Below are 18033 nucleotides of genomic sequence, written 5' to 3'. Positions count from 1 at the left end.
CCCATCTGTCCAGTCGGTCGAGGTCCCTCTGCAGAGCCTTTCTACCCTCTAACTGACCAACATCTGCTCCCAGCTTGGTGTCATCTGCAAACTTGCTGATGACTGACTCAATCCCCTCATCCAGATCATCAATGAAGATGTTAAAGAGGCTGGGACAAGAAGAAGAATACAAAACCAGTCTCTCTCTGAGGAGGCACAGAGGCAGCAGGGAGAGGGATCAGGCCTGACCACATGGCAGAGGAGCAGGAAGGCAGCTGCAGTAGCTCTCATCCAGGAGAGGCAGGAGCCAAAAGGAGGCCTAATGGCTGCAATGCCCTGCTTTTTATACCCTAGCTGGGCAGGGAGAGGGGAGTGGAACAGACTCAGTTTCCCAGGGGGAAAACACCCTGCAGGGAGGGCAAAGCAGCCTCCAGCCCTCCACCCTGCTTTGCTTTTAGCAGGATGGGCATTCACCCACCACACATGGATTTGCTGTTCAAGCCTTCAAGCTGCTCCAGTTTTCATCTTCAATATGGCAAAGCAGTGCCTTCACTGGTTTTAGGTCATCTATCCTTGCACTTTTTTGGCCTTAAAATGCCACTCTGTCCTCTTCTGTTCCTGTAGGCATCAAGGCTTTGGTGTTCTGTCAGTGGTGCTAGCCAACCACGCTATCAAACTGCTGTCCTCCCTCTTTCAAGACCTGCAAGTGGAGGCGTTGCACAAGGTCTGTAGGTAGCCTCTGCCTTCCCCTGTGAAACATTTGGCCTTCTCCACTGGAAGGCCACTTGAAACTCTCTCTTCTCCATGCTCTTCTCCAGGGCTGGGAGAGTGATGGTCCACCAGCAGTGCTGGATATCATGGCTCAGAGCACCTCCATCCAGAGGATTCAGCGCCTGATCGATTCTGTCCCACTCACCAACCTGCTGCTGACTTTGCTGTCTACATCCTACAGGAAGGTAGGAACCAGCTGAGTGCTGATTCAGCTCAAGGACTTCTGTAGCTGAACCACTTGTGCTAACTCACTCACATGTAACATCCTCACTTCACAAACTGTGTGACCATGCTAAGGAGAATGCAGGCTTCTTCTTCCAGCAGCTGTCAGTGGGGCTTCTCTTTTCCCTCTTTTCAGAGGTTGTTCATTTTAAACCTCATTCTAACACTTCTTTTTCCTCTCAGCTCAGTGGTGTTGGTGAGTTCAGTGAGGAGGTGAAGAGGTTGTATTGAAACAAGGTGCCCACCTCCCTGGGCAGCACATTCCAATGGCCAGTCTCTCTTGCTGGGAAGAACTTTCTCCACACCTCCAGCCTAAACTTCCCCTGGCACAGCTTGAGGCTGTGTCCTCTTGTTCTGGTGCTGGGAGAAGAGACCAACCCCCACCTGGCTTCAACCTCCCTTCAGGGAGTTGGAGAGAGCAAGGAGGTCTCCCCTGAGCCTCCTCCAGGCTAAGCAACCCCAGCTCCCTCAGCCTCTCCTCCCAGGGCTGTGCTCCAGACCCCTCCCCAGCTTTGTTGCACTTCTCTGGACACCTTCCAGTGTCTCAATGTCCTTCTTAAACTGAGGAGCCCAGAACTGGACACAGTTAGAGCTGTGCTTGAAATGTTGCTTTCTTGATGGGGTGCATCAAGAAAATGGGAATGGGCTAGGAAGTTCCTCTTGGTTTCAAGTTGTTCTCTCTCCTTTATCTTTGGGGCTATTCAGTCTGGAGAAGAAAAGTCTCTGAGGAGGCCTAATTGTGGCCTTCCAGTATCTTAAGGGGGCCTACAGGAAAGCTGGGGAGGGACTTTTTAGGGTGTGAGGGAGGGATAGGACTGGGGAGAATGGAAAAAATAATAGAAATGGGGAGATTCAGATTGGATGTTATGAAGAGAGCCAAGCAGAGCCTGGGCTGCAGCAAGAGAAGTGTGGCCAAAAGGGGTAGGGAGATGAGTCTGCCCTTCTGCTCCACTCTGATGAGACTTCACGTGGAGCACTGTGTCCAGTTCTGGAGCCTCTGTGCCAGGAAGGATCTGGAGGTGCTGGAAGGTGTCCAGGGAAGGGCCATGAGGAGGAGCAGAGGGCTGGAGCTGCTCTGCTGTGAGGACAGCCTGAGGGAGTTGGGGTTGTGCAGGCTGGAGAGGAGAAGGCCCCCAGGAGACCTCATTGTGGCCTTCCAGGATCTGCAGGGGGCTCCAAGAAAGCTGGGGAGGGACTTTTGAGGGTGTCAGGGAGGGATAGGACTGGAGCAAAACTAGAAGTGGGGAGATTGAGATTGGCTGTGAGGAAGAAGTTGTTCCCCAGGAGGGTGGTGAGAGCCTGGCACAGGCTGCCCAGGGAGGTGGTGGAAGCCTCCTGCCTGGAGGTGTTTGCAGCCAGGCTGGAGGTGGCTGTGAGCAACCTGCTGCAGTGTGAGGTGTCCCTGCCCATGGCAGGGGGGTTGGAGCTGGCTGAGCCTTGAGCTCCCTTCCAACCCTGACAACTCTGTGATTCCAATCCCCAAGCTGAGCTTTTCCCTGCTGTTCTTGCCAGGCTTGTGTCTTGCAGCGCCAGAGGAAGGGCTCCATGAGCAGCGACGCGAGTGCCTCCACCGACTCCAACACCTACTATGAGGATGACTTCAGCAGCACTGAGGAGGACAGCAGCCAAGGTAAGGGAGTCTGCAGCAGGATTTTACACTGCCTTTCAGAGTCAGTGGGAGCCTGGCTGCTGGGCTGTGTCCTTTGTGGACTGGAAGGGCTGAAAATGCAGGCAGGTTATAAGATCTGTTGGGCAGCCTTAGTGCTGCTGGAAACAGGAGCCTGAGTGGCTGGGATTGGGCTGTGTTTGCTTAAGAGGAGAGGGGAAGTGATTTCTTGTTGTAAATTGCTGTTGGACTCATGTAAAAATGATCTGGGAAGGCAAAATGGAAGATGGCAGCCCCCTTAACTCTGCTCATTGAAGCTCCTCTCTAAGCTGAGCACTTCACATAGGGTATTCGTTCATAACAATTGTATCCTGAGCTGCCTCAGGAGAAGTGTGGCCAGCAGGGCCAGGGAGGGGATTCTCCCCCTCTCTTCCACTCTGGTGAGACCTTACATGGAGCTCTGTGTCCAGTTCTGGAGCCTCTGTGCTAGGAAGGATCTGGAGGTGCTGGAAGGTGTCCAGAGAAGGGCCATGAGGAGGAGCAGAGGGCTGGAGCTGCTCTGCTATAAGGACAGACTGAGGGAGCTGGGGTTGTTCAGTCTTGAGAAGAAAAGGTTCCCAGGAGACCTTCAGACTTTCCAGTATCTGAAGAGGGCTATGAGAAAGCTGGGGAGGGACTTTTGAGGGTGTCAGAGAGGGTTAGGACTGGGGGGGATGGAGCAAAACTAGAAGTAGGGAGATTGAGATTGGATGTGAGGAAGAAGTTGTTGCCCAGGAGGGTGGTGAGAGCCTGGCACAGGCTGCCCAGGGAGGTGGTGGAAGCCTCCTGCCTGGAGGTGTTTGCAGCCAGGCTGGAGGTGGCTGTGAGCAACCTGCTGCAGTGTGAGGTGTCCCTGCCCATGGCAGGGGGGCTGGAACTGGCTGAGCCTTGAGCTCCCTTCCAACCCTAACGTCTCTATGGTTCTAACGCTGCACTTCTGGTTTTCCTGCCTTAGATGACGACAGTGAACCAATCCTTGGGCAATGGTTCGAAGAGACAATCTCTCCAAGCAAAGAAAAAGTGGCCCCACCACCACCTCCTCCACCACCCCCTTTGGAGAGCTCCCCTAGAGTGAAAAGCCCCAACAAACAGAGCACTGGAGAGAACGGCAACATCCTGGCCAGCCGCAAAGACCCGGAGCTGGTACGGGGAGCGCTGCAGGAGATACCTGCCAGTGCCAGAGCAGGGTGCCAGCAAGAGAGTGGCCATTGGTAATGGGCTGCCCAGAGAGGTGGTGGAGTCCCCATCCCTGGAGGTGTTTAGGAAGAGCCTGGCTGAGGCACTTGGTGCCATGGTTTAGTTGATCAGATGGTGCTGGGTGAGAGGTTGGACTTGATGATCTCGAAGGTCTCTTCCAACCTGGTTCATTCTATTCTATTCTGTCCTGTCTTGTCCTCTTCTGTCCTGTCCTGTCTTGTCCTCTTCTGTCCTGTCCTGTCTTGTCCTCTTCTGTCCTGTCTTGTCCTCTTCTGTCCTGTCCTGTCTTGTCCTCTCCTCTTCTGTCCTGGCCTAGCCTCTTGTGTTCTAGCCTCTTCTGGCCTAGCCTGGCCTAGCCTAGCCTAGCCTCTTCTGGCCTAGCCTAGCCTCTTCTATCCTCAAGTCCAACCATCAACCCAACACCCCATGCCCCCTAAGCCCCTAGAGCCCTGGCTGTGTGGTTGTTGAACCCCTCCAGGGCTGGGGACTCCCCCACCTCCCCGGGCAGCCTGTTGCAGGCCTGGATTTATTTTGCTGGTGCTTTTTTGTGTGTGTGTGTGTTTGGAGTAGATTTCTGCCCCCTCTGCTTCTGTGGCTTCCTGCAGTGTGTTTCTCTTTTCCCCCTCCAGTTTTTGAGCCTGGCTTCCAACATTCTGAACTTCCTCACTTCCTCCATGCTGAACTCCAGGAACAACTTCATTCGCAACTACCTGAGCGTCTCTCTCTCGGAGCAGCACATGGCTACGCTGGCCAGCATCATCAAAGAGGTGGATAAGGATGGCCTGAAGGGTGAGTGAGCAGAAGCTCCCTGGGATTTACAGACAGATGCTTCCTTAGCTCCTGCTGGAGGTCTTCCATCTGGGAGAGCAGTGGTGGTAAGCAGCCTGATCCCTGTCTCGCAGGTACATCAGATGAGGAGTTTGCTGCTGCGCTCTACCACTTCAACCATTCCTTGGTGACCTCAGATCTTCAGTCTCCTGCTTTGCAGGTTAGTCCCCAGCACAACAGAGACATAGGTCTGCTGGATGAGGTCCAGAGGAGTGCCACAAAGGTGGTCAGAGGGCTGGAGCCCTGCGAGGACAGGCTGAGAGAGTTGGGGCTGTTCAGCCTGGAGAAGAGAAGGCTCCAGGGAGACCTCAGGGCTGCATTTCAATAGCTGAAGGGGACCTCCAGGCAGGCTGGGGAGGGACTGTTGAGGCTGTGGGGATAGGGTGAGGGGCAGTGGTTTGAAACTGGGGGCAGGGGAGATTTAGGTTGGACATCAGGAGGCAGTTCAGCACAGTGAGAGTGTGGCTGAGGCCCCATCCCTGGAGACATTCAAGAACAGACTCCATGTGGCCCTGAGCAACCTGATCGAGTTGGGGATGTCCCTGCTGACTGCATGGGGGTTGGACAAGATGACCTTGGAGGCTCCCTTCCACCCCAGTGCAATCTGTGAATCTGATTGCATGTATCAATAGAATGAAATGTTGGTGTCTGTTAGTGTCTCTGCATGGACTCTCCAAACCTGACAGAGCTTGGAATACTTTGGATTCAGTCCACTGGGTGACCTTTGCAGTCTGAAACAGCCTGCAGAGTGCAGGCTTAGCACCCAGAGCTCAGATGAATCCCCTGAACTTTGAAGGTGATGACAGGTGAAAAGGAAATGGGGTTTGTGTGGTTTGTTTTGGAGAGTCCACTCTGTCTGTGTGTTTGTCAGTGCTGCAGGTGTGCTTTGCTGTCAGGGCTGATGCCAAGAGGCCTGGGAATTAATTCTCTCAGGAGAGAATCAACTTAAGCCTTCTGCTTTCATGTGCTAACCTTGTAGCCTCCAGGTGTCTGTGCCAGGCCATGTGCTGACCTGATTTGACACTGCAAGGAGGGGTTGTAAATCTGCTTAGCAATCACTGAATTCAATCCCTGCACTTGGTGCTGACTCTTTCCTACTGCATTTCAAGCACTCTCTTTAGACCCCACTCAGAGTTTGCTCTGTTTGGAATGGAGGAAGTGTTGCTGGGATCAAAGGGCTCATCTTCCACCTTAGATACTACAGGTGGTAGCATAATCTCCTCCTGCTGTGGTAGAGCAGCAGATGAGAAGAGCTCACAAATGTTTGAAAAGGGACTGGCTGAGGCACTAGGTGCCATGGTTGAGTTGATCAGATGGTGTTGGATGATAGGTTGGACTTGATGATCTCTGAGGTCTTTTCCAACCTGGTGTGGTCTGTTCTAAATGCCATGGGTTTGGGCCTTGGTGTTGAAGTTGGAAGCTTTGGTGTGTTTTAGGTGGCCAGGTGGCAGTGGTGTAGCTGCCCCTCTGGCTGTGCCATGTGTGTGAGATAGCAGAGAGACTGCTGTGGGAACAAGCTCTGGAAGCCCTCATGTTGATGGCCAGCTATTTATTCACAGAACCATAGAATAGGTTTGGTTGGAAGGATCCTCAGAGACCAATCCAGTTCCAACCCCCCTGCCATGGGCAGGGACAGCTCCCACCAGCCCAGGTTGCTCAAGGCCTCACCCAAGCTGGCCTTGAACACCTCCAGGGAGGAGGCAGCCACAACCTCCCTGGGCAACCTGTTCCAGTGTCTCCCCACCCTCATTGTCAAGGATTTCTCCCTGATCTCCAGTGTAAATCTTCCCTCTCCCAGCCTAAATCTCATGTCCCTTGTGTTCAGCCTCACACATGTAGAGGCATGGAATCATAAACCTGCTTGGACTGGAAGGGACCTGCAAAGCTCATCCAGTCCAACCCCCTGCAGCCAGGAGGGACATCCACAACCAGAGCAGGTTGCTCAGAACCCCAGACAACCTGACCTGGAATGGTTCCAGGGATGGAGCATTGCAAACTGGACCAGGCTCTCACCACCCTCACTGTAAAAACTCCTTCCTACTCTCTAGTCTAAATCTCCTTCTTTTGCTTTATAAACCCTCAGCCCTTCTCCTCTCACCACAAGCAAAGACTTCTCATTAGGGCATCAGCCAGGACTTGCCCCTGTTCACCAGCTCTCTGTTTTGTTCCAGAACACACTTCTTCAGCAGCTGGGAGTTGCTCCTTTCTCTGAAGGTCCCTGGCCTCTCTACATCCATCCCCAGAGTCTGTCAGTGCTCTCAAGACTTCTCCTGATTTGGCAGCATAAAGCCAGTGCCCAGGGGGATCCTGATGTTCCAGAATGCCTTAAAGTGTGGGAAAGGTGAGGCCATTTCCTCTGATTTCATGGCAGTCATCTTTTACCTCTCTGCTCTTCTCTCAGGTGCAGTGTACCAAGTGTGTGTCTGGTCTCTGAGCAGTGCTGCTGTGTGCTGCTAGGAGGAGCAGGGGGGCAGTGCTGCTGTGTTGCAGCCTCTCCTCCTCTTTCTGACTCCCCTGGGATGGCTGTTCAGCTCTTCCCATCAGATGGATTTGCTGCTCATTGAGTTTCTGTGGGGTTTGCTGCCTGCCAGTCTCATGCCAATGCTTGATGGAGTGAATGCATGAAGCAGCTTGTGGGCAGCAGGTCCAGGGAAGTTTCCCTTCCCAGCTGTTCTGCCCTTCTGGAATCCTGGGGCCAGTTCTGGGCTCCCCAGTTCTACAGAGGCAGGGAACTACTGGAGAGAGTCCAGTGGAGGCTACAAAGCTGCTGAGGGGCCTGGAGCATCTTTGCAAGGAGCAAAGGCTGAGAGCTCTGGGGCTGGTGAGCCTGGAGAAGAGCAGCCCAAGAGGGTGTCTGAGCAGTGCTCAGCAAGAGCTAAACCACTGGGGGCAAGAGGCTGGGGCCAGACTCTGCTCAGTGGTGCCCAGGGACAGGCCAAGGGGCAGAGGGCACAAACTGGAACCCAGGAGGTTCCACCTGGAGATGAGGAGAAAGTTGTTTGGTGTGAGGGTGCTGGAGGCCTGGAGCAGGCTGCCCAGAGAGGTTCTCTGGAGAGCTTCCAACCTCCCCTGGGGCACTGTGCTGCTGGGCAGGGTGCTGTGGGTGCCCTGCTTTAGCAGGGGCTCGGACTGCCTGAGCTCCAGAGGTCCCTTCCAACCCTGCACTGTGCTGGGATTCTGGGGTCCTGGGAACAATTTCTCTGATTGCCAGCATCAGCAAAGAAAGCAGAAGCATGTGCTGATGGAAAAATGTTCTTCTAGTGTGTAGTGGGAGAGATCTTGAGGAGGGAATCTAAGCAGGGAGCAAGGCAGACTTCCTCAGCTGCCTCTCTCCCCGTCAGGTTCGTGGGCACGCTGAAGCAGAACGCCCTGCAGGGGACTCTTCCCAGCGACACAGAGGACCTGAATGTGGAGCACCTCCAGCTGCTGCTGCTCATCTGCCACAACTTCTCAGAGAGGGGCCGCAGGTCTGTGCTGCTGCTCTGCATCCAGACCATTGTGGAGCTGACAGGCAGCATGGAGACGCAGCAGGCCGCCGTGCCGCTCGTCGTGGCGCGGCTGCTCCTGGTGTTCGACTACCTGCTCCATCAGTATGCCAAGGCTCCTGTGTACCTCTTTGAGCAGGTAAGGGGTTGGGGGTGTGCCCTGGATGTCAGAATCATACAATCAGTAAGCTTGGAAAAGCCCTCAAAGATCAGCAAGTCCAACCTGGCACCCAGCACCTCCTGACTACTAGACCATGGCTTCAAGCGCCACGTCCAGTCCCTTTTTGAACACCTCCAGGGACAGGGACTCCACCACCTCCCTGGGCAGCACATTCCCCTGGCCAATTACTCTTTCTGGGAAGAACTTTCTCCTCACCTCCAGCCTAAACCTCCTGGTTAGGGCTGGGGAGGAGCTGGAGATTATATCCACTGCCAAACCACAGAATCACCAAGGTTGGAAGAGACCTCCAAGATCATCGAGTCCAACCTGGCACCACAGACCTCCTGACTAAACCATGGCACCAAGGGCCACATCCAGTCCCCTCTTGAACACCTCCAGGGATGGGGACTCTACCACCTCCCTGGGCAGCACATTCCAATGCCTAACAACTCTCTCTAGGATGAACTTTCTCCTCACCTTGAGTCTAAACTTCCCCTGGCACAGCTTGAGACTGTGTCCTCTTGTTCTGGTGCTGGGTGCCTGGGAGAAGAGACCAACCCCCCTCCTGGCCATGTTGAATGGGTCACCAGCAGGAATCTGTAACAGGCAGTCATAGAATGGCTTAGGTTGGAAGGGACCTCAGAGATCATCTGCCATGGGCAGGGACACCTCCCACCAGGCCAGGTTGCTCAAGGCCTCATCCAACCTGAAAGGAGGGAGCTCAGCTCAGGGCACAGCCATTACCAGAGCTCTTCTGAGCAGGAACTGCCCTTTCCCTTGCAAAAGAGAACTGTTGAACAGCCAGCAAGTCAGACAGCCTGGGCTGGGGAGATTGGACTTGATTCCTCATTCAGTTTGGGTTGAGAGATCCCTTGAATGGCTTAGGTTGAAAGGGACCTTAAAGATCATCCAGTGCCACCCCCCTGCCATGGGCAGGGACACCTCTCAACTAGACCTGGTTGCTCAAGGCCTCATCCAACCTGGCCTTAAACAGCTCCAGGGAGGAGGCAGCCACAACCTCCCTGGGCAGCCTTATTCCAGCTTCTCCCCACCCTCCCTGTAAATGTTTTTGCTGATGTTTTGTGTGTGGCTTTTTCAGTTCAGAATTGACTCAATCTGCTTACTCCAGGACAAAAATCAAGTAGGGTTCAGGACTTCCCTCAGAAGCTGAGGCTGATTATGACTGATGTGGCTGTGAGCAACCTGCTGCAGTGTGAGGTGTCCCTGCCCATGGCAGGGGGGTTGGAGCTGGCTGAGCCTTGAGGTCCCTTCCAACCCTGACAATTCTGAGTCTGTGTTCTAGCAACAGAGTTGTTTGTATTTCATGGTTCCTTTGCTGCTGCTGGTGGTAGCTTTCCCCCCACCCTTCATGACAAGGATGCCTTGGATGGGTTTTTATTGCTTGTTCTTAACCTAGGTGCAATATAATTTGCTGACTCCCCCCATTGGCTGGGTGAGTGGATCCCAGGACAGCAGCAGAAGAACATCTGTCCCTCTTTATCATGGCTTTAAGGAGGTGGAAGAAAACTGGACCAAACACTGCTCCTCAGGTAAGAAAGAGAATGGAAGCAGTTCTTTATCCCCAAGCTTTTTGCTTTTACACATAACTCTTCCTGTGCCCTGGGGGTGGGTCACTTCTCCCTCTCTCAGTGGGAATAGGTAGAGTAGACAGAGAAGTGTTTGTAATGCAGGAAAAGTCAAATTGGAATGGAATTAGGATAAGATAGAATAGAATAGAATTAATCAGGTTGGAAGAGACCTTTGAGATCATCAAGTCCAACCTATCCCCCAGCACCATCTAATCAACTCAACCATGGCACCAAGTGCCTCATCCAGGTTCTTCCTGACCACCTCCAGGGATGGGGACTCCACCACCTCCCTGGGCAGCACATTCCCATGGCCAATCTCTCTTGCTGGGAAGAATTTCTTCCTAACCTCCAGCCTGAACCTCCCCTGGCACAGCTTGAGACTGTGTCCTCTTGTTCTGCTGCTGGGTGCCTGTCTGGGAGAAGAGACCAAGCCCCACCTGGCTGCAACCTCCCTTCAGGGAGTTGCAGAGAGCAAGAAGGTCTCCCCTGAGCCTCCTCTTCTGCAGGCTAAGCAACCCCAGCTCCCTCAGCCTCTCCTCCCAGGGCTGTGCTCCAGACCCCTCCCCAGCTTTGTTGTCCTTCTCTGGACACCTTCCAGCAGCTCAACCTCTTTCCTAACCTGAGGAGCCCAGAACTGGGCACAGGACTCCAGGTGTGGCCTAAGCAGTGCTGAGCACAGGGCACAAGGACTTCCCTGCTCCTGCTGGCCACACTCTTCCTGCTGCAGGCCAGGATGCCCTTGGCCTTCTTGGGCACCTGGGCACACTGCTGGCTCATGTTCAGCCTACTATCAACCACTCCCCCCAGGTCCCTCTCTGCCTGGCTGCTCTCAGCCACTCTGCCCCCAGCCTGTAGCTCTGCCTGGGGTTGTTGTGGCCAATGTGCAGAGCCTGGCACTTGGATGTGTTCAGTCTCAATCCAAATTACTGTCATGTAGGAATATTCCACAGGTAGTTGATGATGCATTTGTTGTGTCAGGGCTATAGGAGCAGGAAGACCTTGGCTGCAAGCCTGTCCCATAGGTTCCAGCACATGATGTGTGTCCTGGGGCTAGCTTAGGAGAATCTGACATTGGCCTCCCACTCTGAAAGGTTGTGGAGATGGAGAAGAGAGGGTAGAACCATTCCACCTAATGAAAGCTGTCAGCTGGCAAAGTTCTTTGCTGTCCTCTCATTCCAGATGCAGCTCCACAGCCCAGGTTCTACTGCATCCTGTCTCCAGAAGCTTCTGAGGATGATCTGAACCGCCTGGATAGCACGGTACTGCCGCTGCTGCTTCAAAGACCTTGCTGGCAACCTTCAGGGCTGTGTTGATCTGACCAGTGCCAGGGAAACCAGGCAAGAAGGGAAGACTTGATCTTCCCTTCATCTCTTGCTGAAGCAGAGAGACCAGAAATATTTGACTGAGTGGAGAAAAGAAAGCTGATAGTCATAGAAGAGCACAGTGGAAGGGACCTCAAGGTTCATCTGGTCCAACCTTAATGCTGTGCTGTGAGAGAGAGAGAGCTCTCTGTCATATCCACACTTCATTTTGCAGTGTCCCTGAAACATCTGAGACAAAGCCAAGTGGCACTGGAGTTGGTTTCCCTCCATGGTTTAGTTTCCTCCCTAAATTAGTTGGCATCAGGGTGGTGGGCTGGCTTCATTCATACTGCCCTGTAACCACTTTGTCGGTGCTCTGACTGGGGGAGGGAAATAACCCAACAGAAGTGGCTTCCTGAAGCCTTGCTTTGCATGGGTTTGGTCTGTGGGTGGTTTGAGTGCTTGAGAGAAGGGCTTGGCTGTGTGTAAATGCAGAGCTGTGCAGTGTCATACAATCCCAGACTGGGTTGGGTTGGAAGGGACCTTTAAAGCTCATCCAGTCCAATTCCCCTGCAGTGAGCAGGGACATCTGCAACTAGAGCAGGTTGCTCAGAGCCCCAAACAACCTAGCCTGCAGTGGTTGCAGGGATGAGGCATCTCCCACCTCTGTGGGCCAGCTGGGCCAGGGTCTCACCACCCTCAGTATAAAAACTGTCTTCCCTGTACACAGTCTGAATCTCCCACTTCTAGTTTAAGCCCTCAGACCTTGCCCTGTCACAACAGGCCCTGCTGAAACAACTGACCCCATCTTGCTCACAGGCCCCCTTTAAGTGCTGAAAGGCCTCAGTGTGGTCTCCCCAGAACTTTCCTTTCTCCAAGCTAAACAACCCCCAACCCTCAGCCTGTCCTCACAGGAGAGAGGTCTTCCAGCCCTCTGAGCATTTTTGTGGCCCCTTGGCAAAGGACCAATCCTGCCTTCTCTCTTGCAGGTTTGTGAGGTCCTTTTCTCCAGGACTATGAAGTATGATGAGCTGTACACAGCCCTGACTTCACTGCTTGCAGCTGGCTCACAGTTTGATACACTCAGGAGGAAAGAGAACAAAAATGTCACTGCCCTGGTAAGAAAGTTGCTGTCTTCTTGTCTGTGTTGAGGACCTAAGTGTTCAGACTTAGTATGTTGAAGTGAAATATTTGACCCAAGTGCTCTGGGCAGTGGTTGGAGTGATGAGGATCTCAAAACTCCCATGGCTAATTGTAGAGTCATTAAGGTTGGGTAAGATCATGGAGTCCAACCTTCAACCCAACCCCACCATGGCCATCAAACCACGGCCCCCAGTGCCATGGCCACACACTTCTTGAACCCCTCCAGGCATGGGGACTCCACCACCTCCCTGGGCAGCCTGTTCCAGGGCCTTGACCACTCTTGCAGTAGAGAAATTGTTCCTCATGTCCAACCTAAACCTCCTCTGGCACAATTTCAGGCCACTTGCTCTTGTTCTATCACTTGATACTAAGGACTAGAGACCAACCCCCACCTCTCTCCAACCTCAGGTAGCTGAGGAGGTCTCCTCTCAGCCTCCTCTTCTGCAGGCTGAGGGTAGTGCTGATGGTGGTTCTACCTCTCAGGAGTTTTTACATGCATAGCATGTTTTAGACTTTGCTGCATGCCCCTGGTTGTTCCAGGAGGTCTGGCTAGAATATGGTAATCTGCTGAAGCAGAAAACATAGAATCATAGAATCAACAAGGTTGGAAAAGACCTCAAAGATCATCAAGTCCAACCTGGCACCCAAGACCTCCTGACTACTAAACCATGGCTCCAAGTGCCACATCCAATCCCCTCTTGAACACCTCCCTGGGCAGCACATTCCCCTGACCAATTACTCTTTCTGGGAAGAACTTTCTCCCCACCTCCAGCCTAAACCTCCCCTGGCACAGCTTGAGACTGTGTCCTCTTGTTGTGGTGCTGGCTGCCTGGGAGAAGAGACCAACCCCCACCTGGCTCCAACCTCCCTTCAAGGAGTTGGAGACAGCAAGAAGGTCTCCTCTGAGCCTCTGCTTCTCCAGGCTAAACACTCCCAGCTCCCTCAGCCTCTCCTCACAGGGTGTTTATCCTCATTCCTTTTTCTTTCCCCCATCTTCTTTGCTGTCTGATGTGACCACCCCTCAGTGCAGTGTTGTGACTTGGCACAGCTGGAGGCATCTGAGGCTCTGGTGAGGCCGTTTCAGCAGCTGGGACGATGGAAACCACGGTCTGTCTTTATTGACCTGTCCAACTGCTGTGTTGTTTAGGAAGCCTGTGCACTTCAGTACTACTTCTTGATACTGTGGAGGATTCTGGGCATTTTGCCTCCTTCCAAAAACTACATGAATCAGCTGGCTACCAACACACCAGAGATGAGTGAATGTGACATTCTGCACACCTTGCGCTGGTCCTCTCGCCTCCGAATCACCTCCTACGTCACCTGGATCAAGGTGCAGCCTCCTCTTTAGCAGGGCTCCTTTGGCATGTTGAGAGTAAGAATCACAGAATGGGTTGGAAGGGACCTCTGGAGGTCATCCAGTCCAACCCTCCTGCCAAAGCAGGATGACCTAGAGCAGGTCACACCGGAACACATCCAGGGGGGGGTTGAAAGTCTCCAGAGAAGGAGACTCCACAGCCTGCTCCAGGCCTCCAGCACCCTCCCAGTTAAGAAGTTCCTCCTCATGTTGAGGAGGAGCCTCCTGGCTTCCAGATGGCACCTCTTGTTCCTTGTCCTGTTGCTGGGTACCACCACAAAGAGCCTGGCACCTTCATGCTGACACCCACCCCTCAGATATTTATAGGCATTGATCAGATCCCCTCTGAGTCTTCTCCAGACGTGGGTGTCTCAGCCTTTTTTCACAGGGGAGATGTTCCAGTCCCTCAGTCATCCTCATAACTCTCTGTTGGACCCTCTTCAGCAGATCCCTGTCTCTCCTGAAGTGGGGAGCCCAAGACCTGGGCAGCCTCTTGCTCTTCCACACTCAGTGCCTGTGGGGGTTGTTGTGTGGGCCCGGTGCTGAGGAACGGGAACTCGTGGCCCCGTTTTCCCCGAGCGTCCTAGCCTGGGAGGTTAATTCCACAGCACTTGCAAAATGTGACAGGTGGTGGTGGTGGGTTTTTCTTTTGACCTCTGCAGGATCACCTCATCAAGCAGGGCATGAAAGCTGACCATGCTGCTTCCCTCACTGAGCTGGCCTCCAGCAAGTGCAGCTCGGTGAAGTACGACGTGGAGATAGCCGAGGAATACTTTGCTCGCCAGGTGAGGTGGCGTGGGTGGAGGTGTGCAGGAGAGGAGCTCCTGGGGCTGAGCAGGGATTTGTCACTCACTGTCCCATCCCTTTCTGCTTCAAGATATCTTCTTTCTGTGGTGTTGACTGCACAACTATCCTCCAGCTGCACGAAGTTCCCAGTTTACAGTCCATTTACACCCTCGATGCTGCCATCTCCAAGATCCAGGTGTCTCTGGATGAGCACTTTTCCAAGCTGGCTGCAGAAACTGACCCACACAAGTCTTCAGAGATCACCAAGAACCTCCTGCCTGCTACTCTGCAGCTCATTGACACTTATGCTACATTTACCAGGTACTGTCCTTAAGCTCACCAGTGGGAACATGATCTCCAAGCTGGGGGCAGGAGTTGAGCTGTTAGAGGGCAGGAGAGCTCTGCAGAGGAAGCTTGCCAGGCTGGGCAGATGGGCAGAGGCCAAGGGCAGGAGATTGAACACATCCAAGTGCCAGGTTCTACACATTGGCCACAGCAACCCCAGGCAGTGCTACAGGCTGGGGACAGAGTGGCTGAGAGCAGCCAGGCAGAAAGGGACCTGGGGGTAGTGGTTGATAGTAGGCTGACCAGGAGCCAGCAGTGTGCCCAGGGGGCCAAGAAGGCCAAGGGCATCCTGGCCTGCATCAGGAAGAGTGTGGCCAGCAGGAGCAGGGAAGTCCTTGTGCCCTGTGCTCCGCACTGCTTAGGCCACACCTGGAGTTCTGTGTCCAGTTCTGGGCTCCTCAGGTTAGGAAAGAGGTTGAGGTGCTGGAAGGTGTCCAGAGAAGGGCAAGAAAGCTGGGGAGGGGTCTGGAGCACAGCCCTGGGAGGAGAGGCTGAGGGAGCTGGGGTTGCTTAGCCTGGAGCAGAGGAGGCTCAGGGGAGACCTTCTTGCTCTCTCCAACTCCCTGAAGGGAGGTTGGAGCCAGGTGGGGGTTGGTCTCTTCTCCCAGGCAGGCAAGCAGCACCAGAACAAGAGGACACAGTCTCAAGCTGCAGCAGGGGAGGTTTAGGTTGAATGTTAGGAAGGATGTTCTTCCCAGCAAGAGAGATTGGCCATGGGAATGTGCTGCCTAGGGAGGTGGTGGAGTCCCCATCCCTGGAAGAGCCTGGCTGAGGCACTTGGTGCCATGGTTGATTTGATCAGATGGTGTTGGGTGATAGGTTGGACTTGATCTCAAAGATCTCTTCCAACCTGGTTAATTCTGCTCCACTCTGCTCCACTCTGCTCCACTCTGCTCCACTCTGCTCCACTCTGCTCCACTCTGCTCCACTCTGCTCCACTCTGCTCCACTCTGCTCCACTCTGCTCCACTCTGCTCCACTCTGCTCCACTCTGCTCCACTCTGCTCCACTCTGCTCCACTCTGCTCCATTCTGCTCCACTCTGCTCCACTCTGCTCCACTCTGCTCCACTCTGCTCCACTCTGCTCCACTCTATTCTTCTTTGCTTTTTGGTTGGTTTCTTGCCTTGTTTGTCACTAGCCCAGTGTGACTGTTCTAGCATGAGTCCTCTAGAGTGTCTGTTGCTTTAAAAGGAGATGAAAAAGTAGCTTCTCAAGCCATGTGTGTGAAGTTGTTGCTTCTAAGCAGCCTCCTTGGTTGATCTTCCAAGGCTTTCTTGCAAGCTTGCCAAACCAGCTTCTCCTCCAGAGATGAAACCTCCTCTTAACGGCGCTCCAGGGCAGTGCTACTTCAGGTTATTTCACTGAGGTAATACTGAGGCTGTCAGGGCCATCAAGAAAGAGAGTGGGGTTGAATTCTTACACTAAGAGTCTGAAGTCTCCTAAGCTCCCATTAGAGGCTGTGTAGGAGAAAGCAAAAGCAAAGCAGTTGTTAACTGGCAGTGGGTAAGTAGCTCAGAGCGGACAGAAGCCCACGAGGCCCTTAGCGGCGTCAGGCGGCGTGCGGGGCAGGACCTCAGCAGGTTGCTCTCTCATCCTGTCCCTGTGTTGCCAGCCTGGGTTCTGAAATGCAGAGCTGTTTCCTGAAGGCAAGCCTCTCCTGAAGGCAATCCTTTTCCATCCCCACTGCAGGTCTTACTTGCTGCGGAGCCTCTCGGAGGAGGGCTCCCCTGAGAACAAGCCCTGCGAGGAGAAGCTGCGGGGCTACGCTGCCGTCCTGGCCATCGGGTCCAGCCGCTGCAAGTCTAACACTCTAGGTGAGGGGACTGCCTGCTCCACATTTCCTCCTTCCCTCTAGAGGTACAAGCTTCCTGCAGTGCTGCCAACATTCCATGCCAGAGCTGTGTGCTGCCTCGAGTGTCCTGGAGCGCTTTGTTCCAAGGAGGGTGTCGCCCCGGCAGCAGCAGACTGGGAAGCTGCTTCCTTTTGGTATCCCAGCAAAACCTTGGAGGAGTTCAGTGTCTTGTAGGGGCTGCCTGGGTTAGTGAAATGCTTGTAGATCCAGGTAGGGCCCCAAGGATGAGCAGAGGGCTGGAGCACCTCTCCTATGAGCACAGACTGAAGGAGTTGGGGCTGTTCAGTCTGGAGAAGAGAAGGCTCTGAGGTGACCTCATTGTGGCCTTCCAGGATCTGAAGGGGGCTACAAGAAGTCTGGGGAGGGACTGCTCAGGCTCTCAGGGAGTGATAGGACTGGGGGGAATGGAATGAAGCTGGAGGTGGGGAGATTCAGGCTGGAGGGGAGGAGGAAGTTCTTCCCCATGAGAGTGGTGAAGCCCTGGAATGGGTTGTCCAGGGAGGTGGTTGAGGCCCCAGCCCTGGAGGTGTTTAAGGCCAGGCTGGATGAGGCTCTGGCCAGGCTGATCTAGTGTGAGGTGTCCCTGCCCATGGCAGGGGGGTTGGAACTGGCTGAGCCTTGTGGTCCCTTCCAACCCTGACTGATTCTATGATACTATGTTGATGCTCTGGTGGTATGGCACAGTGAGGAGAATTGGGAAACAACTCCCTGAAGGGAGCTTGGAGCCAGGTGGGGGTTGGTCTCTTCTCCCAGGCAGGCACCCAGCACCAGAACAAGAGGACACAGTCTCAAGCTGTGCCAGGGGAGGTTCAGGCTGGAGGTGAGGAGAAAGTTCTTCCCAGAGAGAGTTGTTAGCCATTGGGATGTGCTGCCCAGGGAAGTGGTGGAGTCCCTGTCCCTGGAGGTGTTCAAAAAGGGTTTGGATGTGGCACTTGGATCCATGGTTTAGTAGTCAGGAGGTGTTGGGTGACAGGTTGGACTTGATGATCTTTGAGGTCTTTTCCAACCATATTGATTCTGTGATCCTATGAAATGTTGGTTATAGTGAGGCTGGGGAGACACTGGAACATGTTGCCCAGGGAGGTTGTGGCTGCCCCCTCTCTGGAGGTGTTCAAGGCCAGGTTGGATGAGGCCTGGAGCATCCTGGGCTAGTGGGAGGTGTCCCTGTCCTTGGCAGGGGTTTGGAGCTGGATGATCTATAAGGTCCCTTCCAACCCAAACCATTCTGTGAGTTGAAGACTGCTGCAAATTGTTTTGATGAAGTGAAAGCAGCTGGGAAGCTCTTCCAGACTCAGGATGGGTGGATTTTGACTTGTAGGAAAGCATTAAACTAGTCCTCAGCAGAATTCCAGCTCAGTTTAGTTACAGCTGTAGCT

The 18033-nt window shown here is 53.8% G+C and overlaps 1 protein-coding gene across 1 annotated transcript in view; it reads left to right on the top strand.

Moving 5' to 3' along the window:
• UBR4 (ubiquitin protein ligase E3 component n-recognin 4) overlaps positions 1 to 18033 on the top strand; it is a 152848-nt gene that overhangs the window by 14961 nt on the left and 119854 nt on the right. Inside the window, exons 12-26 of the mRNA XM_054175753.1 lie at positions 604 to 703; positions 798 to 935; positions 2485 to 2602; positions 3573 to 3760; positions 4444 to 4603; positions 4717 to 4802; positions 6814 to 6983; positions 7984 to 8266; positions 9705 to 9837; positions 11056 to 11135; positions 12167 to 12295; positions 13468 to 13650; positions 14337 to 14459; positions 14552 to 14781; positions 16495 to 16619. Of these exons, the coding sequence (XP_054031728.1) occupies positions 604 to 703; positions 798 to 935; positions 2485 to 2602; positions 3573 to 3760; positions 4444 to 4603; positions 4717 to 4802; positions 6814 to 6983; positions 7984 to 8266; positions 9705 to 9837; positions 11056 to 11135; positions 12167 to 12295; positions 13468 to 13650; positions 14337 to 14459; positions 14552 to 14781; positions 16495 to 16619 (2246 nt within the window). The remainder of the gene's footprint in view (positions 1 to 603; positions 704 to 797; positions 936 to 2484; positions 2603 to 3572; positions 3761 to 4443; positions 4604 to 4716; positions 4803 to 6813; positions 6984 to 7983; positions 8267 to 9704; positions 9838 to 11055; positions 11136 to 12166; positions 12296 to 13467; positions 13651 to 14336; positions 14460 to 14551; positions 14782 to 16494; positions 16620 to 18033) is intronic.

The sequence above is a fragment of the Dryobates pubescens genome, chromosome 33 (genome assembly GCF_014839835.1).
Source record: "Dryobates pubescens isolate bDryPub1 chromosome 33, bDryPub1.pri, whole genome shotgun sequence".
Taxonomy (NCBI): domain Eukaryota; kingdom Metazoa; phylum Chordata; class Aves; order Piciformes; family Picidae; genus Dryobates; species Dryobates pubescens.
Note: the sequence above shows the minus strand (reverse complement) of the source record. Positions and strands in the feature narration are given on the sequence as shown.